This window comes from Apus apus, chromosome 4 (genome assembly GCF_020740795.1).
Source record: "Apus apus isolate bApuApu2 chromosome 4, bApuApu2.pri.cur, whole genome shotgun sequence".
NCBI classification, from domain to species: domain Eukaryota; kingdom Metazoa; phylum Chordata; class Aves; order Apodiformes; family Apodidae; genus Apus; species Apus apus.
Window position 1 is genome coordinate 75,755,921 of NC_067285.1, and position 22,105 is coordinate 75,778,025.

The following is a 22,105-nucleotide window of genomic DNA, read 5'->3' on the forward strand; positions in this document are numbered from 1 at the left end:
GAACAATCAGTGCTATACATTTGCTAGTATTAAATCTTTCCTGAGAGAGGAAAAATGTTGGAAGGAGCATGGTTTTATCCCTAGTTCTAATTATTATTTCTGTTTCTACAATTAATGTAAAATAATTAAGCAAGTAGTAAAGTAACTGTGTAAGCGTATGTTTATCATTTAGTCTTGCATCGTACCAAACATTAGACAATAGGCTCTGGAAGAACATATTCACTTCTACACTGGAGAGAAAAAAAAATAAATCCTTAATTTACCTTCAGCAGCCTGTTTTCTTCCTTTACTTTTGTTTTTTCTTTCCCATCTGTTATACCTCATGTTTTATGCTCTCAAACATCACTGGTTTAGTTACTATCAAACAAAGCAATTGCCCCAATCTGTTGTTAGCAACTCAGCAAAGAGTCCTTTTGTATTCTGTTTCATTTAGCCCACACACTTAAAATGCATTTCCCTTTTTCCATTTGGAACGAAAGAAAAAATTACAGTAAGGTATCCCAAACCATTCTTGATCTAGTACCACACACTGGAAACCCCTGGAAGACAAAGCATTACATAGCTGTGATCAGAGGAGTTCCAGAGGACTAAACTCTGAAATTCCATTTGTGCCTCTCATTTTCATCATTAATTGAATATGAACCTTCAGAGCACTTCAGTATTTCCAGGATGCCCCAAATGGTGTAACTGAGGAGTTGACTAGTAGTAGGTAACACTGCACCTCAAAATCGGGCTGAAGGATGTGTATCACTCCTCCGAATTCCAGCAAAGACAGCCCGACATCTGGTGACAACTCATACTGCAATGGGGAAAGGTGGCAGAGCCCAGCCTCAAGTCCTCATCCCACAGGAAAACATGACGCTTCTTTTCAATACCCTGATTCCATTCAGTTCAGCCTATGGATGAGACTTCCCAGTCCACATGTTTGTATCCCCTGTCAGTCTCTTCTGTAAACAGGGATAGGTAAGGGAAAATGTGGTAATATGCACTAAAATAACTTTGTCTCCTGCAGCTACCAGGTTTCCAACTTGACAGAGACATCTGGTATCTTTTTTTTTTTAAGTAAGTTGTCTCTGCCAGAACAGCTCAGCACAACTGAATAAAGCGCTACCATAAAAACATACAAGTACGTGGTTCCTTTATGCTGTTTGCACCTGCACCGTCCCCCAGCCTGTGAAAATAACATTATTTTTAGTCTATCTTGCTTTTTTTGCAGATGCTTACTTTATGTTACAAATTATTTATTTACAGTAAACTTAGCACTTCAGTTGAGTCCTTCTTGAGTTTCATAGAACCACTTGGAAAAGACCCTTGGGATCACCGAGTCCAACCATCATCCCTACTCTACAGAGTTCGCCCCTAAACCATATCCACCAGCACCACATCATTTAAAAATATTTCAAGCGGATAATGTAGTAGTTAAGCTTTAACTTTGGGAAAAACAGCTCTGGGTGGAAGAATAAAAATGGGACCGAGATGAGCACTACTCCAATTTGTCAGCATGAGTAAAACCTTGAGTCCTATTATGATTCTGAATGCCTGGTGAGAGGTACCCAGTAGCAGCCGCACCTCGGCACTGCGGAGCTGCTCCGCGGCAACTCCGCACAGCTGCGGACAGCAGCAAGGGCCCCTCCCTCCGTGCTGCAAACGCCTCGCTAACGCGCCGCTTCCCACCAGAGGCGCTCCCCAGCCGCCCTCGCAACGCGCAGAGCGGGAACTCCCCGGAAAAACCGTCACAAAAGGGCGGCAGCGCCGCAGGGCCCGGCGCGCCCCGGCGGCCGCAGCGCTCACGCCCCGAGAGGGAGATGGGCGCCAGTGCCCCCGCCCCGGGCAGCCGTGTGCCCAGCGCCGGGGACACGCCGACAGCTCCCACCGGGACCGCTCCAACCCCGGCCGGGCACATCCCGGCTGCCCCGCGCCCCGCCCCGGGGCCCCGGCTCACGCCCCGGCCCGTCCTGATTGGGAGCGGGCGGTGTCAGTCCCGCGCCTTCCCCAATCGCCACCGCGCCGCTCCTTGCCTCTCCCCCCGCTGCCGGGTTCCACTTCCTGGGAAGTTGACGGTTGGTAGCGGGGGCTGGAGTTTGCGGCTCGTAGAGCTCGGTTCTCCCGCCGTGGTCCAGCGGCGCCTCGCTGCCGCGGAGCTGGAGGCAGCGGGAGAGCGGGAGGAGCCGGGGGCTCTCAGCCAGCCCGCCCGCCAGCCGGAGGCGGGGCAGCAGGAGCGGCGGCCGGCTGCCTGCCTGACGCAGATGGAGGCCAGCCTGACGTGCGCCGTCTGCCTGTCCCTCTTCGAGGAGCCGGTGACGCTGCCGCTGTGTTCGCACAACTTCTGCCGGGACTGCGTGCTGGAGTGCCTGGCCTCGGCCGAGGCCGCCCGGCTGCAGCAGCAGCGGGGCCAGGGGCAGGCCCGCCTCTCCCGGGGCGCGGCGGGGCCGGGCGGCGGCGCGGCGGGCGCCCGGGTGTCGTGCCCGCTCTGCAGGAAGCTGTGCCCGCTGCCCCGCGGCGGCGCCGCCGCGCTGCCCGTCAACACCACCCTGGCCGAGGTGGTCAAGCTGTACCGCTCCGGCACGGCGGGGGCCGCCAAGGCGGGGGAGGGAGAGCCGGCGCCTGGCCTGCTCTCCCCGCTGGCCCTCGGGGGAACCTGCCAGAAGCACCCGAGCCGTCCGGTGCAGCTCTACTGCCGGATGTGCCGCCAGGCGGGCTGCGGGCAGTGCATCTCTGAGGACCACCAAGGCATCTTCCACTCCGTCAACCTCATAGACACCGTGTACCAGGAGGAAAAAGTAAGCGCGGCGCCGCTTCTTCGCCTCGGGGCTCCGGGTGGGAGGTCGGGCTGCCCCACGGGGTATCCTGCCGGTCGCGGGTTGCCTTCCCGTGGGAACGCAGTGTGTCGGGCAGGCGGGAGGCAGCGAGGCCGTGTGCTGCTTTGAACCGGGAGCGAGCACTTGTTCGTGGGCTGCTGGGGGTGCCTTCCCCTGCTGCCGTCAGACTCCATCCTCCTCCTGCCAGGGGACGTTAACAGTATCAGCAGATCTGAACCAAACATCCCAAAGCACTTTAAGAGCTGGGGACTTTTCGCTTGGCTTTTGGGGCGTCGTTTTGGTATTTTTTTCAACTATAGAGACTTCCAGTCTGCTGGAAAAGCACACTGATGCTAAGAGTTAATTGCATGTCTGAATCCAGTTTTCTGAAGTTCAGGAAGAACTACTAGGTTAGTCTTACTAGCAAAAGAGCCCACACCCAGATTTTTATATTTTTTTTTGTGTAGGCTCTCTGAGTTGGCATAAGTAATTTGGGTCACAGATAATTACATATTTAGAAATAGATGGCTTAGGCAACTAATAATAAACTTTAAAAGCAGAATGCGTTCCTGTTTGCACAAAGAAAGCAAGTGTTTGGCCTAATGGCCAGTTGCAGTGGCAGTAGTTGTGATTTTTTTGCCACAACAACTACTATTTGGATAGAATGAGCTTTTCATGCCCTATAAAAATTGGGTGCAGGCTGCAAGGTCGTACAGCATTCCGCTGTGCGGTAATTGAAGCAATTGCAGGGCAGTGATGAAGAGTATGGGTAGAAGAGTTTAAGTTCAGCACTGACCATTCTCTCAGCCAGAGGCTGCTTTTGCACGGCGTGTCCTCCTGCCTCTCTAATGACCATTTGCATGCAAGTCGTGAGACGAGGGGAAAACGGTCTTTGCAGTAGAATTCCTGTGTCAAATTTAGTGATAATGTAGTGAGGCCAAGGAGGGGAAAAACGGTGACAATCTTGACTTAAAACAAAACAGAAATAACTGTTATGGACAGCTTTCTACCTTATCAATGTGAGGCAAAAAAAAAAGTGACTATCGCACCGTTGCTTGTCAATCGGGAACAGCATTAAAACTTACATTGTGATAGGTGCGTGTGTGTGAGGAGGGAGCTTGAAAAAAAAAAAAAGACTGAGGGAAGCAGTGTTTTAACTGTACGGTAACCCTACAGCCATTCTAGAAATATGTATTGCAACTGAGCCTAAAAACATTACTTAGAGAAAGAGAGATAGTAAAAGGAAGTTTGTGTACTGATCCAGAAAAGTGTTAAGTTTAATATGTTGTACAGAACCTCCCATGCTGTGAGTCTCAATAACCACTGTAATGTAGTTCTTTTATGGAGTGGATAAAATTGTAGTAAGCGTTTCATTTGTCTTGCAGTTAACCTTCTTCAGCAGTCTGAAAAAAATGAGAATAATAAATGAGAAGCTGATGAATGAAATATCAAGTCAACCAAATGATACAGATGTGAGTTAAAGATGCTGGTTATTTTATATATATATGTATTGGTATTTGTTTTTCTTCTCATGCTTGAGTAATCGTAACATGGAGCACACTGGAGTTTCTTGTGGCATTGATGTGCTCTGGGCATACTTAGGGAGGTGACTCCATGTAGACATGGCTACTGCATTTTCATCTGGTTTTATGTTCTCGTGCTTCTAGGTGGTGCTGAACAATGATGCAGATATAATTGCACTGGAATTTGGAGAAATTTTCAAAACTCTGGAAAAGAAGAAATGGCAATTGCTAGAAGATGTTGAAAATCAAAGAACAAAAAAGGAGAAGGAATTTCAGATTTGGAAGAAAATGAAGGAAGCTCACAAGAAGACCATTGAAAATTTTTTGAAGGATTGCGATAAGCTTGTCCATGAGTGTGATCCTCAGCGTTTCCTGGAGGTGATGGCATTTTTTATGTTGGATAATGAATGTCAAATGTCATGTAAAGCCTGCATATTCTAGATTATGATTTCCTAGATCAGGAAAAACAAATTCAACAAACAAAAAAGACAGACTAAAATTACCTAATGCTTCATACTTCTTAATTTTTTTATTTTTTTTTTTGTCATTTTAGAAAGGTCTGGAATGATTTCTTTGCAGCTTATCAGTGATACTTGGTAAACTCAGTAGACACTTATTTTCTTTACTGAAAACTAATGAAATTAGTATTGACTGTATAGCTGCAACACTCACTGTATTAAGCTGCCAGATTGAAAGTAAGCTACGTTGGTGCTGGATAGGGAGTTATTTACTTGTACTGCCTTCAGAATTGTCTCATGTTTAGTTCGTTTTCCATATTTGTTTTCAAATGCTATGTGTACTAAGCATTTCCATTGCATTTTTAAACCTGCAAGACATTAAAATTGCCTTCTGGGGAAGGATTTGAGCCAGAATCAGTAACTTGTCCGTACTGCACAGGGGAGTACTTGTGTTGGGATAACTGAACTAAGGTGGTTTTAAGGATTTTAAAACCTGCTGTAAACTTTGCACCAAGCTGTGCAATGGAGATAAAGCAGCCTAATCAAAGGTGGCCTAGATGCTTCCAACACACACTGTACTAGATGGTATATGCACTTCTGTATGCAAGACCCTGAACGTCTTTCTTATAGTGTTTAAGGGAATTAGAGAGGAAAACACTGTTTCTGATTTAGGAGATAAATGTTAGAGGAACCCGAGACGCAAGCTTAAGCTTCACTGTTACCTAAGCTAGTGTAGACCTTTTCATCTTTATGCCAAACACTGTGGCTGCAGTTGTATGGAATATTGGCAGATGGTAGATATAAGGCAAAGTCCTTAACTACTGAATTGAGTGTTTAACTTCAAGGCTTATGTTTTCCTGGTGGTTTCTGCAATGGGTCTTTTTGCTGCCTTCAGATAAATGAGAACCTAAAAAAGTACTTAGTGTTTGACTAAGTTTCTCTTAACAACTCCTTAAGGAAAATTTCACTTTTACTCGGAGTAAAAGCAGCTTCCACTTTCAGAAGAAATACTCTGACTCCAGTGATTGGTATGCTTTAAATGTAGCACCTTCCAGCCTGCCACCCATTACAGTACACAACTCATTTCAGTGAGGTGGGGTTTGTTGTTGTTACTTTAAGACTTGGTACAGTCAGATCACCAGGTTTTTATAGGGAAGCAGCCAGTCTATAATCTAGTAATTTTTTTTAATTTTCATCTCCCATTCTTTGGGATGTGTCACTTGACTACAGCACTTCATACTGCCATTATCTGTCTGGTTTAAAATTAAAAGGCATTTTTTTTAATCTTGGTGTAATAGAAGAGATTCAAAATAGTTTTTCATCTGAATATTTATCAATACCTGAACATCTGAAATAGAGTAGAAAACTATGCGTGTCATGATTAATTATTTAAATGCCTTCATTTGGCTCTGAAGGAGTTTTTTTACATAGAATGATACACGCCCCAGACATAATTTAATTTTTTTATACTCTTTGTTTGTTTGGGGTTTTTTTAACACTAACACGTTTATTGCCTATAGTTCTGTGAAATGAAGACAGGGAGTTCAGTCTGAAGTATTTTGATAAAGCAATTTTCGGAGTTGGAGGAAAACTCGTATCTTACAAATTCTTGTTTTATTTATAGGTGGCCTGTGGCTTGAATACAAGGTATGTATCTTTTTTTTTTTTTTTTTTTTACATGCTTTGTTAGTTCTATAGTGTAATTTTAAGCTTAAAAACAATAAAAGAGTTAGTTTGGATATGGCCAGATATAGCAAGTTAAAATTAAAACGGTATTTATTACTTAAGACATTATAATACACTCAGATTTTTTCGATGCTCTGTATTCCAAATTTTAGGAAATGTGTCAAGAATTTTAGTGCTATTTTTTCTGGTATTAGAGTTAATCAGTCTTTGTCAGTCCCTTACAAAAACTGAGTATAGGAATTGATTAATACATAGTGACTGGATATTTTTAGATACCTTATCTGTAATTGGGAACACTGAAGCATGCCTGGATCTTTTAGAGAAATTTTTAAGTTTAAGAGCATTAATTTTAAACTTTAGGTTCTGCAGTGTCTTCATTTTTGTGTTTGCAGTGCACCTACCCTGTGTATTTCTTTCTAAAAATTCTTAATACTTTATAAGCAGAATTTAAGAGAGAATATTGGAAATGGAGCTTTTGAAAATACGTTCTGGTCTAGACTAATGTTAGCGATGCACTCTGAAGAAAGTATAATTTAGATTCAGGTATAGTACACTAAGAAAAGTGGGGGGCTTTAATCTTGTTGCTCAACTGCCAGCACTACTACTTGCAATTTTCATTGTGTATGAAACCTAATTCAACTGACTCCTCAAGTAGTAGTGTCTAAGAAAAAAAATTAGGATACTTGACATTTTATTGAAGACTTTTTTTTTCTTATTTCTTCTCCCCTCTTCATGGTTTCTTTATTTGTTTTGGGTTTGTTTTGCTTTTTTTTAATTAGGTAGGTGTAATTTAGTTGGCATGTGAGCCTTAGGAATAGTGTTTAAGTTTGTGTTTTGTTGGGTTTTTTTACATTTCCAGAATGAAGACTCAGCTTGACCTGATGAATATAGCATCCAGCTATGAAAAACCACCAGAGTATACTCAGAAGAAGATGGATATCAAACCTGTGGTTAATGAAATCTTGGCTTTGAAGTTAATGCCTGTTAATGTAGGCATTGTTAAAGGTAGGGAAGAAGTCCTTTCACTATAGGACAAGATTGAGGAACTCTAGGAACCTGCAAAAATGGTAGAACTAATTGCTAATAAACAATTTGCATGGCAAAAGTATGCAAGTGTTCAGAAAGTGCTTGAGCAAATTAGTGGATGGTAAAATCATGAAGGGGTTTGAAATGCATTTTATGAAAGTGCTTTCTCTAGAAACTCTCTAGGCTGTGTTTTTTGGAAGTTGGGAAGGTATCATAGTTTTTCTATACAACCAGTATCACCACTGTCAGAAGTGTCCTGCTGAACGAGTTCGCTATTTGTTGTAGTGTGATGTGTACATAAATTATGCTCTGATTAAATGTTTTTACCTCATAGGAGAAAGATGATAGGTTTTGTGCCAGGGCAGGCAACTCCAGGCAATTAGAAAACTTCCTATATGGGCCTTTTGCTTTATATCACAGAAGTTTAAAGAAGTATCACTTAGGGCAATATACTTTTGTTCTTAATTGGAATCTATGCTTAGATGCACAGAAATCTTTAAATATTTTCCATACTTAATATGCTTTCCATCAGTATTCTTGTATTCTTTCTAATAGATATACCTTCTGGAGGAACTGAGAACTCAACAAAAAACACTCTGTTTAAAACTAACACAAAGCAATGGCGGGACCAGAAGAATATAACCAACACATTTCTTGTAAGTTATTGACTATGGGTCTACAACACTGTACTGTTTTGTTTAGTTTGTCTTATGAAAATGACCTGTAATCTCTGCTGCAAAACATTTTTCAGCCTGTAGCAGGGCAGGAGGAAGCCCTATCAGATGGCAGCAGGATCTGTACTCGCTTAATGTCAATATCAGAAATGTCAGCGTTTCAAAACATGAGTCACGAGGTATGATTAAATGTCTGTTGTAAGTATGGCTAAGTTACTACGTGTTGTGACACAACTTTCTAAGTAAGCTTTTATCACCTTTTTCAGTTTCCGTAGTAGAAAGATACCCTTCCAATTCTAGAACATAAATCTGACTAGGTTATTAAAGCTGTCAGGATTTTACTCTTCTTTCTTCAGAAAGCTGGAACTTAATCTTACTACTGACTTTAAATACTTATTTTTCTATTTTAGTGTAACTTTTTGAGTCACATCTCTAGCTTTCTAATGCAAATAAGCTTCTTTTGCCTATTTGAAGAAGTCATCTGCCTGCGTTCTGTTTTTTGAAGATAAATAGTATTTGCTCTTCTAAGACTACTTAAATTCCCAGTAATTTGACACGAAACTGAATCCAGTCTCTTTTGTTTCACTTCCAATTATCTGGTTCTACAAATATTTTTTAATTCACAAGCAATTCCATTTGATGGCTGAGTAAGTGTTGTGATGTACGGAATGATTCTAGTTACAGCTAGTGAAGCATGGCTAGCAGTGAATCACGTCTCTGTTCTGAGGATACCAATGGCAGATGATGAAATGAAAGAGTTGCTTAGGTCCTTTAAATATAGAATTATTTTTCTTTTGCTCTAGGATCTTGTAGAAATCTGTTTTCCCATTGAGAATACAATTTACATGGTTACTGTATTTGTTACCAAAAAAACCCCCACCACCTAAATAGGTTTCAGGTTATTATTTTTCATGACAATTTAAGAATTTGCCACTTAAGGTCTAAGCTAGTATGTTTAGCTTTTTCTGATTTTTGGCAGAGTTGAAATACAGTTTTCTGCAGTCTCCTATTTAAAAACCTGCTGTATTATCAGTTCCAATGTGTATCTTGTTTAATTTATTTTTTTTTTAAAGAACATATTTTCCTTAATGATTTATGTTTTTTTCCCTTCGAACAGCAATGGAAAAAAACATCATAAATGCTATAGAATATATTAAAAACTTTTAGTCTTAGGGTTGTATGTGAGTTATATAACTTTTGAATCCACGTATGCTGTTATACTTAACGGGATTATTTACTGTCATTGTAGGAGTTACGTTATAAATACTACATGGAATGTCAGAAGCTCACCAGTGATTTCAAGACACAGACTTTACCTGCGAATAAAAAGTATAAATTTGTAACTGCAGAGGCTTTGCAGGATAGGTCCTCAGGAACTGATTCTGTGTCTTCACCTACCAAAGCAAGTAACAGAGACACAGTGAAAATGGGAGCCCTGCAAAAAACAGATGGCTTTGATGGGAGAAGCTTTTCTGGAGCCAGTAATCACAGCACCCCATCCACAAGTATTAACTTTACTGAAACAAATGGTGACTTAAAATTACTCCAAGAGAGAAGTTCCCAGGAAGTAACCACTCCAGCCTTACCAGAAAACTCTGAAGACTTAGTAATGAAAGAGAAATTACCCATTCAGGCATCATCAGTTACTGTTTCCAACAACATAGATACAAATTCTGGCATTTCATCTGGCTTAAAAACAGCAGCACCAGAAGCTGTTAATGTTTCAAATTCAGAGTTTCTAGATATTTCTGCGGACAGACTTTCTGCTTCACCTTTTGCTTTCAGTGCATGTAATAACTCATTACCCAGATTTATTAAAGATGGATGTACATCTTCTTTTAAAAAGAAGGAAAGGAAATATGTTTTCCCTCAGTTTTATCTAGGAAAATGTGATCATGCAGGTAAAACTGATAGCCAGGATGAAGGCAAATTTAACAAACACGGTCCTGTAACCAAAGCCACAGTCTCTGATGCTTCAACCAGTTCTAATTTAGACTCAGCAGAACAAGATAAGCCTGATCTTTCATTTCCCATTGGCAATTCAGAAAGAGATTGTTTTGCAGAATTGGGAGTCAGCAATTCATTTAAGGTTTTTCCATTTTCCTCAGTTTTTAGCCGATCTGAGAAGCCGTCTGACAAAAATGCATCATCTCACGTGAGAGAGAGAACACTTTCTTCAAAGGAAACCACAGAATATGGTACACAGAAACCATCTGCCTCATGGGAAAAAAAAGCTAATGCGTCAGAATGCACCACAAATGTATCTTGCAGTACTTCAGAAACCAACACTGCAGCTGGGATGAATGATGTTTCTGAGTCCCCTCTTCTCCACAGCAACTGTGTATTTTCCTTCAGCAATAACTGTTTTCGGTTGCCTTCACCAGTATTTACATTTGGAAGTGTCGTCAGGAATACCTCTGATTCACTGACTTCCTCTGGGGTTTTGTCTGGAAATGGTACTGAACAAACAGAAAAAGAGAAGATGAAATCTCCTGGCAAGACACTAAGTCCAGGGAAGCCTCTGTCTGCAAAGTGTGCAGAGCCAACTTCTAGACACAGTCATCCAAAATGTGAAGGTTCTTTCTTTCCTATGAGCTCATCAAAGAAAACTGAAAGTGCAGAAATGGTGGTTGATTGTAATTCTTCTTGTAGTCAGACTTTGTGTTCAGTTCTTCTTCCTGCTAAACACAAGAATGCATCTTCCACTTCACTCATTACAGCAACAGAACAAGAAACAAAGGTAAAAGATGAAGAAAGTGTTGCTGAGAGCAACTGTTCCTGTCCTGGGAGGGAAAATGAACCTGACTCTGAACAGTTTCAGAATGGAGCTTGTTCTGTTCCTGGCACATTCAATGATCCATCATTAGGAGATTCTGGGCTTACAGTAAATGAGGCAGGAGGAATGCCAAGTGACAGCGATTCTGACACTGAAGATCTAAGTCAGACATCTGTCTCTACTGACACCAGCAGTGCATCAGAGTATTTTTCTGTTGCTGAAGACAAAATAGCTACTAGAAGAAAATCAGAGACATGAAGAGAGCTAAATGGAAGATAACTATACTTAAATAAGCTGAAATTAAATAAATGCTACTTAACACATTAAAAAGTGGGGATACCTGTGATTTTTACAGCTGTTGTTCTCCCTAATTCTTGTCAATTGAGGTATCTCTGAGTTAGGAACAAATACTTATTACCAAGTATAATGTACAAAAGTGATTTTTATAGTACAAATCCAAACTGAAGAAAAAAACAAAAATGTCATGTCTTGCTAAAGATTCAAGTATGACAATGTATGCTGTGTATTTAAGAGCACAGACCTTCTGAGAAGTACCACCAGGGTAGTGTGGTAGTGGGGCACTGAGTTGTCCCAGTGCAGTGAAGGTGCAGTGAAGCCTCAGCAAGAGGAAGCAGAATATTGCTGTTTCAGTAAAGCAGCACGTGCACTAGGGTTAAATCAGTAAGAGTACAGGCAATAGTATTCACTTTATAGGGAGGGAGGAAAGCCATGGGGAAAATAAAGGATGTTGAAGCGCACTACTGACTGTTGCCTTGCATATCTCCCTTTGGCTGTTTTCTTTTTCTGCGATTTGTTTGATGTATATTGAACATGCAAATTCTAGTGTCATTTCAATAATTTTTCTTAGCCTTTGAAATTGAAACACCACATGGATGTTCTTGTTACACATTGCAGAAGGGTGTCAGCTACACTTGTGAAATGTTGCCTTTCAGAAAACGGTCACAACTCATGTTCCTTTTGGCACCAGTGTGGGAATCAGTTGACAGTTATTAACTCAGTGTTTTGATGAAAGCATTAGGAGAAGTGAGCTTTTAAAACACAAAAATCTTCATACAAATTTTGTGTAAGGGCAGGAAAAAAGAAAAACAGCACTTCTCACTAAGTATAAATGATCCAGAACTCACTGAATTTATAGTCTGTGAACTATGATGCAAAGTGAAGATAAAAATACCATCTTTTCTAATTTATTAACAGTTTTGTTGCATCCAAGATATAACTGTTCTTTAGCTATTAGAATACACAGGTGGTAGTACTATTTCAGATTAAAGTTCTATTTCATTTAGTGTTCACTCTAGCAGGAACTGGTGCAGGATTTTAAATAAATTAATCCTGCATTAGGTAGATATGTCAACTGGCAAATACAAGATCAAAACATTTAATATCCCTTCAGAACATTTTACTGGCAACTAGATAGTCATCTTTAAAAAAAAAAAAGTTTCCAATTTGTCTTTGTCATTTCATAAGAGAAGTATTACTTAAGTTTAAGTGTCTGCAGAGTACTTAGAAATACTCTTTTTAGTTTAGGAAACACTGCCCTAATTTAAATTTTATTTATGTTAAACTCTTGGCCTCAACTTTTCTGTGGCATTGCATACTTCTTAACATGTGCTGGAAAATTGTTTCTAGAACTTACAAAATTTACTAATATTCCCTTTGCATCTGCATTACAGCAAGGAAGGTGGTAAAAGTTGTTTTTGTAGTTAGGTTAATATCTTAAGTCCTGCTGTACTTCAGTTTTCTATTAAGCATTGTTCTACTTCCATCTCTAGACAATCCTGTCATGTCCTTCTGCATGTGTGGGAGAAAAGTGTTGAAAAGGTATTAAATTACTGGAAGACAAAGGCTGGGGGTGATCATAGTGGCAGAAAGTGTTACATGTGCAGGTTGTTCTTGCTATAATGAAAATGAGAGTAATGGAACCATTTTAGAGAGATGGATAAGGCATCAATAAAAACTTGTTCCCAGAAGGTTGTAGAAAATGTTTTCTGCTACAGTAACAAAAAAGTTTCTAATGAGTTCCAGTTATTCAGAAATCCTGCTGAGTCATAAAATTGCCTATTTTTTACGTATCTTCTGTTCATGTCTGTTACAGTGTTTCTTGAGAGTCTAATAAAGTTAATTTTTCACTAAAAGACCCAGTATCTGCTTTAAAATACACCTTATACAATTATAAAGCAAATAAACAGCTATGACACTCCTAAAAACAGAAATTGTTGATGTTTGGGTTCCAGTCCAAGTGTATTATAGCTCAGCATTAAGGTTTTACAGGGAAGATAAAATGACAGGCAGGAGGAGGTTTTATTTACAATAGATCCCAGTAAAATTACAGTCCACTCAGAAATTGTCAGTAAAATTATCAGTTTTTCTTGTATTTTCACAGGTTGATTCCTTGGTCATTTCTACTTAACCACTTGGTCATCTTTTACTATTGACTCCTTACTAGAAGCTGTAACAGGAGAGAGGTGCTTTTTGTGTACCTTATTGAAAGTGAAATGTTGGCTGCTGTTAGTTACTAGGAACCACTGTTACTAGTGCTTTAAGAGGCATTACTTTCTTACACATATAAAATTACCCTGTGATTGACCTCATAAGTTTGTCTTTGCGCCAGGATTCCATCCTGATTTGTCAAATTACTAAGAATACAATAGGGGCAATTTCTGACTTTATTCCTAGGTCAATTAATTGTGTCTTAGCTAAAAAGAAAGCTCCAGTTATACTGGAGAAATACAAACATGGAATTGTTTAAATAAGGTCACTTCTGCCCTAGCTGAGCAACAGTTGTGCAAGATTTATCTACATATGGCATGACTTCCCAGACAGTAAAGAGTAATTTGAGTAAATCTTACTGTCCAAGCAGAGTTAAAGCAGACTTTTCTTCCACTGTGTTCCATTTCTGTCACAATTTTGTTTCACAAAACAGGAAAGGAAAAATGGTAGCTCAGCAGTGCAGACTACATAGAGGTTTTCCCCCAATGTCTCCTCGCAACATGTTGCATGTAGTTAAATGCTGACTAAGGAGACTTCAAGTCAAAGACTTCATGAGTGATCATTTGCTGAGCACCAGAGCTAATTCGAAGAAGTAGGATTCTGAATTGTCCTTAATGCATATTCTTATTAACAGAGTATAACTTCCATCACTATGTTGGTCATTATAAAATAGTGTGTGGCAGCAAGGACTGCTGTCAAAACCCAATTTTCCTAAATTACCTAAACATTAGCATGTGTGAGTATATTTTTTCAGACTATGAGTAGCCTAAAATGTAGTGTTAAACTGAAAAATTTTCAGGAATAGTATGAAAATAATGCTGAAAATTTTTGTCTTTCTAGCAAAAAACAAGAATATATTTTACTGAACTCAGTAATTTCTATTGCAAGGGCCTTTTTGACAAGTATGCTAGAGGCATCCTGGAACTTTCTGTATATTAGGGATATGAGGCAAAAATTGAAGCAATTCTATGTATTGTTGGAACATTTTATTAATCACACTTCATTGTACAGATACAAAGCCCTCTTTATACTTAAAATTTTGTAGACTAAGATTCCAGACAGATTTAAAAGCTTTTTTAACGGTGCATGAAGGTACTATTTCATAACTTCATAGAAACCTTGGAATATAATTAGAACAATTTATTTTATTATAATTGCCAAAGTAATTGCTGACCATTCTTCAAAATAGCCTGAAAGTTTCCAGTGCCAATCTCACAGCTGTCTGAACTATGACATTTGTTAAGTGTATTTCTGAGAGCTGTCTTAACATACGTATCACTGCCTGAAAAAAAAAAGTACAATAGCAGTTTTCTAATCTATCAGAAACAGTTATTTGACATTGGAGCTGCTAAAATATCAGTGTACAGGGTTAATTTTCTAAAGTAAACTTGGGATTATTAATAGTAGATATTACTGAAGCTTTACTATAAAACAAATTTGATAACTCGTACTTAGTCACTTCTTTATTTAAAAGGCAGCTGATCTCTATAGTAAGAGATGTTTGTTGCTTTTCTTTTTTTTTTTCCTTCAGGTAATACAGTTCAGCTTCTCTTCATAGATTTTACCCAGTTCTTGAAATGCCAGTAGAACATTGTCATTTGGATCATCACACAGTTCACTCAGTGATGTTCTGTTGTGTTTTGGTTTTTTAAAACAAACAAACAAAAAAAACAAAACAAAAAAACATGGTTTCATTTTAAGTAGCTTTAAAGATTAAATATATTCTATATTAAAAAGCAGTTTATCATACCCAATAGACTTTATGAGGAGTGAAAAATCCTTGAGGGCATAGTAAGCATCTCCTTCATTTAACCTAAAGAAAGAAATAAATTCAAATGTTTGTGCATTATAACTTAGTCTCCCTTTAAATAAAGCCTGTCATGTAGCTTAGGATGCAGAGACCATATTCCATGGCCTCAAACACTGACATATTAGTTCATAGGATTACTGTAGAGTAACTGCAAGTTTAAAATAATTCCTAATGCTTAGAGCAATGTTTCTGCATTTACACTAAGCATATAAAAGACTCATGAGGAATATCTGGAAAGATATTATCTTGGGAACATGGCATCAACAGTTTGTGTCAGGCTAATTATTCAAACTAAACTGGAAAGATGAATCTGCTTCAGATTCATCTACTTCAGATGAATCTGCTGGATAAATTGAGAAGGAGATAGGGAAAGCTTTCTACAGAGGCTAAAGACCCTGTATTTTCCAAAAAGGACCACTGATTACCGACAAGCAACTTAATAAATTTAGTAATTAAGAACAATTTTTAAAAGATTGCAGTCAGTATTGTGTTGAAAATAATAGCATTACAGAATGGTTTGGGCTGGAAGGAAACTTAAAAGATCACCCCTGCCATGGGCAGAGGCATCTTTCACTAGATTGGCTTGATAGAATCAAATAACGTAATAATGTAATCAATATGTTTGTCTTGATAATGTCACATTAGTGCCAAACTCTGCTATTGTAACTACAGCAGTGCATGGAATATATATTCTAATTGCTCTTAACGGAATATTCTTTGAAGAGCTTACAAAAAAGCAGATTATATGCTCCCAACATCACCCTCAGGCAGCAGAGTGAGGTGATATTTTCTTATTCATAAATAAAAGTTGCTGACTGTGAGCATGGGGGCTAAATAAAGATACTTGATACAGTAGTTGGGAGAGAGAACTTGTGATTCAGCTTTTTTGAGCTGAGGCTGGGAATAAAACAGGTACATGAATGGCATTAAGAACTGCAAGCTAGAAGTTTTATAAAAAGATGGATTTAATGAACAAGATTCCAGAAGGCCAGTGAGGATCCAAGATGAAAGTGATAAAGATGAAATGGCAAGACATCTTTTTAGCAGGTGCATCTCTAGAAGACTGAAGAGGACAACAGAGCTGTAGATGGTAAGAGCAGAAGAAAAAAATCTCAAATTTAGCTTCTGAGAAGGAAAAACAGAAGACTGATGCAGTGTGTAAGTTGCTTAATTAGGAAGGTGAAAGTGTCTCAAAGATTATTTATTTGGAGCTCTATCGAGTGTAAGAGCTTGACAGGCTCTTCAGAAGTGGTTTTTATCATGGTTTTTTCACAATGAAAATGATCAGCGAAGTCCCTGAAATGAGGAAGCCCAATGCCATAGTCTAGAATATGGTAACATAGTAGCAAAGAGATGTTCAAAGTTTAGGCAAATTATAAAGGAACAAACACATTAAAGGAGAAATTCATGATCTGTGTTAAACAGACAAGAGAGTGTAAAAGAAAACATTAAAACTCCAGTTTTGGAAAAGTTAGAGCATAAGTGATCCAGGAGGAAAGAAGAGAGGAAGAGTGCAGGTGACACAGACTTCGACATAAATAGATAACAGCAGTGATCAACCAGCTTGGGCACAGCATTTTTAGTGGCTTGTTTTTTTTCCCTTTAAAGAGAGATGAAGGTATGACTGAATTATCAGGACAAGTTGCTAAACATTTAAAAATATTAGGAAAAGGGGGAGTATTCAAGTAATACTGATACAAATACTGAATTGCTGGCAAATTGTGCTTTGTTACTGTGAAAGTCAGGTTTCCATGATGACAGTCTTCCTGCACCAGAAAATAATTTTGTTTTGGATGCAGCAAGCAATGAGAGGTAGTTAGAGATGATGCCACTCTTTGGTCAAAATAACCCATGTCACAAAAGTCAAGACCTCCCATTTATGGTACTGTTTTGGATACCTGGCTAAATCCTTTACAGACATTGCCTTTGGACTTTCATGTAGTGTATCTTTTATTCTCATTAAAATGTTCAACTAATTAACCATATTTAACAGCTATTCCACCCCTAAGTTCTGGAGGGAGAAGGTTTTAAAAGCAAAGAGATGCCACATTGTAAACAATGCTGCTGTTTAACAGTATTTAAAATGCAAGTACATACCAGTTATCAGTTGTCAATGCAGTCAAGGAGCCATGCTTATAAAAGTCCAGCGCATATGCATTGAGTGGCATCCTCCTTCCTTGTCTATCATACTTTTTCAAAGAAAGCAGGGGGCAGTTTGTGACATTAATTCCAAGGGATTGGAACACAGCCTTAAAAAAAAAGGAGAAAGTATCTGCTGAATAGCTATTGTAGTTTTGTTTATATGCCTATTTTGTCAAACCCACAGCTGGAAAGTCCCAGTCTTCTAATCCTGGACCTCTCAAAAAATCTGGAGCCAACAAGTACGTGTAGGCTGTAGACACTGTAAGTCACTTTTGTTAGTGAAGTGACTTAGATGGCAAGTGCAACTCTGGGACCTTCTGAATAATTAGTTTGACTAGGCCACTGGATTTCTCCAGAGTTTTATATGAGGATTTTTCTATATGCATAGGTCATGTATTCAGACTCTCTCACTGATGCTTTGAATGCATTAATTAACTTTAAGCATGGAGCATTTTAAGAGTGGAGGTGAGTTTCAAATCTACAGTTCTAGGAATTTTATTTTTTCTATTAAAGAATTATTAGCCACCTGATAATTCCCTAGTGCTACAAAGCCCATGTAGAAGATGCCAGTTAAATGCAAGGTAACAGTAAACATGTTGATGTATATTACAATTAAGCTAATTCTAATGCTATCTAACATGATGACTGAAGTTCTAGTCGAGAAGCAAATAATCAATGTAACAATGCATAATGCATCCTTTTGCTAGTATCCTTGAGGCTACTGTGTGATTGATGTTTTTTTTTAAAAAAAAACAACAACAAAACTCCTGATGAGAAAACAAACAGGGGATATTCACTTGTCTCAGAGTTGAAAGGAACAAAGGCCTTACAAGAAAGCCAACTACAGATTTCTTTTCCTACCTCCATCTATTCTGTGTTTCTTGCACTGTGCTCATATGGTGCTACTCAGTGCTGATTTTTTTGAGGGGAGACTTTTCAAATTGTTTCTCCTAAAGAGTGACGCTTGAGCATAGTGCCATAATACTAAAGAAAGGCAAGGAGATTGAAATTAAGATTTATTTTTATTGAAATGTAATAAAATTCTTCCCCCCATTAAACTAATAACTTACTTTATTAATCATCTCCCCATGAAATAGATCATTATCAACTGTTCCAGATAAACATGCAAATGGTGAGATGGCAGATATACTTTTGGTGTTGTCCATCAAGTAAGAGGCTAGTTCAGAGCCATGCCAAATATTGGATGTAAAACCTAGGCAAGAAGTTTGAAATGCAACATAAGCTATGCAGTCAGAAGATCCCTTTCAGCAGTCTATTTTAAATGCAAGAAATTTTCAATTCAGTATATAATTATAAGAAATACAGTTGATATTCTAAAATTAAATCCTTCTTGGTATGTTTGCTTCTTTTGCTCATAAGAACCTCTAGGCAATTGATTATAGTAATAAGAAAGCTTTTTATGGTGGTGAATAATTATGTTTAAATCCCCTCCCTCACAACTTAAGCCTTTCTCCTTGACTCATCTGCAGCCGTAATTGCTAACAGCATGAAGTTGTGCAAAGGGAATGTTACTATTAGAAGACTTATTTTACCTCCATCTTTTATTCTGTCCTATATTGAAGAAAAATGGTGCATTTTTTTCAACCTATATTCACAGGTCTTAGTAGCTAGAAATCTAATAATTTGTACTGCTATCTTTTGGACTCCCAGCCAACATTTTTCTTGAAGTGTGGAGCTCTAAAGAATGATTATCCTAACTGTGGCTGTTAGGGCTTAAGTATGTGAAGGCAGTCATGTACAAGCACTCTGCTTTATTTAACCCACTATGAATTTCTGTTTTTACAGCAGCATGGTCTTTCAGTTGGATTATGGTCTACCTGTAACTTCAGTCACTATCTGTGTAAGACCTGTGCAGTTATTTCTGCATGTATTTTTACTTTTGATTTTCCTTTTCTAAATAGATACTTATTCTTCATTTCCAAATCATTGAATCAACTTTACTTTCAGTCCTTTTGATGCAACCTATTCTGCTCTGTGTCATGGAAAGTATGCTGTAGTTACACTGTTTATGACATTCATAAATTATCTCAGCAGTTTGACTTTTTCTTTTTCTTTTTTTTTTTTTTTTGCAGCCTTGCCCCAGATTACGGTAAGTAAGCGCAGGCAACTGTATTACACCTTCCATTTAAACAAGAAAATTAACTATTCAAGTAGAATAGGAAATTGCATTTCCACAGCTCACATACTGGGTAAAAGTTGCATTAGTATCACTAGTATATATAAAGGAATATATACCGAAAATGCAAGGCAGTCCATGCTTCACTTTTTAATTTGTAATTGCATCATTCTGTGATTTAGAGCTCATTTCCTATATTTTTCAAGCAAAATACCAAGCTGTGGGGTCCCTCCCTTGTTTAAATAAGCAATCTTACATTGAATATGAAAAAATAGGATTTCACTATAGTGTTGCTAATGTTACACCATTATGCAGCACTTTCCAGTGCTCAGTACCGGAAATGGAAACTGCTATTTAACATTTCAAGCCATACATAGTACTCAATCTTAGTTTGCATTCACTTTATCTGTTCATCTCCTCCAGTGCCTCATCTTTGTATTGACAACCACTCAACACAAAGCCTTCTATGATCCAGGAATTCTCTTACTTGATACACAGAGCAGATGATCAGATATGGTAGCTTGCGAAGTTATTTGAGCTTTTTTTTTTTTTCATTCTTACAGAGCAGAGACTAAAACAGTCACTGTACCAGTGTAGGGAAAAAGGATGAATAAATGTAGTTATCTGCTATAATAAAGTGCTTCCTTACCTCAAAAATAGTATTTTTGAAGACATGTTATTTTTAGAGTAGCTAGGCAATGGAACAGTATATATTACATTGCATTTATCTCTCTCGCTTTCAGGAGGTAATGGAATTATGCAGTAGTTAAATATTTTTCACCCAAATTGCTTGGTAATTTTTATAGTCATGCCTTTTTGTATTGCTTTGGTTAACAGAACATCATTTATTGGCATAAGTAACTTAATTGATTGAAGAAATTGTACAATTTTCTTCTTTAACTGTTACTTCAGTCTTAAGGCTGTTCAGACATTGAAAATCTAACCTTTGTAAGACTCTGAAAGCAATTCCAGTATCAGAGGCATTTGAAGATCTGCAAGTGCATTGATCATTAAATAAAAAGGCTTTTATTCAATAATTACACTTTAGATATTTTTTCTTAGATAAAAAGTCCCTTTTTTATTTTCTCTACAAAATAAAATAATAGCAACTAAACTGAAACTTCTACCACTTACAATATAATCTATAATTCTTGTAAAGTAAAAGTGAAATAGAAATTGTATCTCTTTATTAGCATGTCTGAAGTTACCATATTTTTCTTTACAAAACAAGAATTAACCTAACTTTCCTAATAAAGCCAATTTCACAAATTAAGACTATGCATTAATTTTTCACTTCCTACCTGTCTTTGACAGTGGAAGTCTGTATTCTTGTTCCATATCTGCCAGTTTTGCAGTTGTCAGAAGAAAATGAGCAAAATTTTTCTCTACTTTGGTGTTGTACTCATTTATAGCATCTTCAAAGTCTTCTGGCAGATCTTCTAGAAATACCTGAAATAATATGCAGTTTATTGCTTAATGTGAGTAATTTTCCCAAAAGTGTCAGTTCTATATTGGTTCATCCATAAAGTATTAGCACACAAGTAGCTGATTAGACGGAAGAGTACAGCTTCAAACTTTACTTCTCAGACTGCCTGGCCATCTAGAAGTCAGGAATCTTAAAGATGAACATGAATTTCATCAGAAAAAGGCATCAAAGTTAAACAGTAAATATAAAATTCCTAGATTTTTACTCACAGAGGGCTTGGCAAACAGCTCTATGAAAGATGTTTCAGCTAGCTAAAAAGGAATTTTGAAGGGCTGCCTTTCACAGGTCTTGTTTTGCACATCTTGATGTTCAACAGGTTCTATACCGACACTACACACTGATGCTTTGCTGCCATTAGCCACAACAGTTCTGTAATCTCTCCTACACAACTCACAATTTTTCAGAAATAAATAATATTTTTCCTCTTGGAATGGTTGCTTTAAACTGGCTACACAGAATGATAGAATTGTTTTGTTTGGAGAAGACCTTTAAGATTATCAAGTCCAACCATTAACCTAGCACTGACAGGTCAACCATTATGGGTTTGATGATCAGGCAGTGAGGTGGATCAAGCACTGGTTGAAAGGAAGAAGTCAGAGAGTTGTAGTCAATGGGGCAGAATCTAGTTGGAAGCCTGTGACTAGTGGAGTCCCTCAGGGGTCAGTACTGGGACCGGTGTTGTTCAACATCTTCATCAACGACCTGGATGAGGGTACAGAATGTACCCTCAGCAAGTTTGCTGATGACACCAAGCTGGGAGGAGTGGCTGACACACTGGAGGGCTGTGCTGCCATTCAGAGGGACCTAGATAGGCTGGAGACTTGGGCGGGGAAAAACCTGATGAAGTTCAACAAGGGCAAGTGTAGAGGAAGAAAAACGCCATGTACCAGTACAGGTTGGGGGCTGACCTGCTTGAGAGCAGCATAGGTGAAAGGCACCTGGGGGTCCTAGTAGACAAGAGGATGACCATGAGCCAGCAATGTGCCCTTGTGGCCAAGAAGGCCAATGGCATCCTGGGGTGTATTAGAAAGGGTGTGGTTAGTAGGTCAAGAGAGGTTCTCCTCCCCCTCTATTCTGCATT

General features: G+C 38.6%; 2 protein-coding genes across 6 annotated transcripts in view; one reads left to right on the forward strand and one right to left on the reverse strand.

Moving 5' to 3' along the window:
• Positions 1–2,039: 2,039 nt before the first annotated feature.
• Positions 2,040–13,110, forward strand: LOC127383483 (uncharacterized). Of its 2 annotated transcripts, XM_051616473.1 has the most exons (8): positions 2,040–2,780; positions 4,184–4,270; positions 4,466–4,699; positions 6,404–6,426; positions 7,325–7,470; positions 8,047–8,147; positions 8,243–8,344; positions 9,415–13,110. In XM_051616473.1, exons 1-8 carry the CDS (start codon positions 2,247–2,249, stop codon positions 11,197–11,199), a joined length of 3,012 nt encoding a protein of 1,003 aa, XP_051472433.1. In that variant the 5' UTR covers positions 2,040–2,246; the 3' UTR covers positions 11,200–13,110. The 2 variants fall into 2 exon arrangements, with proteins under 2 accessions (XP_051472433.1, XP_051472434.1); XM_051616474.1 differs by lacking the exon at positions 8,243–8,344.
• Positions 13,111–14,430: 1,320 nt separating this feature from the next.
• The window catches only part of LOC127383479 (probable ATP-dependent RNA helicase DDX60), a 46,444-nt gene continuing 38,769 nt past the window's right edge, over positions 14,431–22,105 (reverse strand). For 3 of the 4 annotated variants that reach the window (XM_051616438.1, XM_051616439.1, XM_051616437.1), the window contains 5 exons: positions 20,840–20,987; positions 18,472–18,614; positions 17,357–17,508; positions 15,200–15,262; positions 14,431–15,079 (listed from right to left, as the gene is read on the reverse strand). In XM_051616438.1, coding sequence (XP_051472398.1) covers positions 14,977–15,079; positions 15,200–15,262; positions 17,357–17,508; positions 18,472–18,614; positions 20,840–20,987 — 609 coding nt within the window. In that variant the 3' untranslated portion in view covers positions 14,431–14,976. Of the gene's footprint in view, positions 15,080–15,199; positions 15,263–17,356; positions 17,509–18,471; positions 18,615–20,839; positions 20,988–22,105 lie in introns of those variants that run through there. The other variant, XM_051616440.1, reaches the window with a different exon arrangement.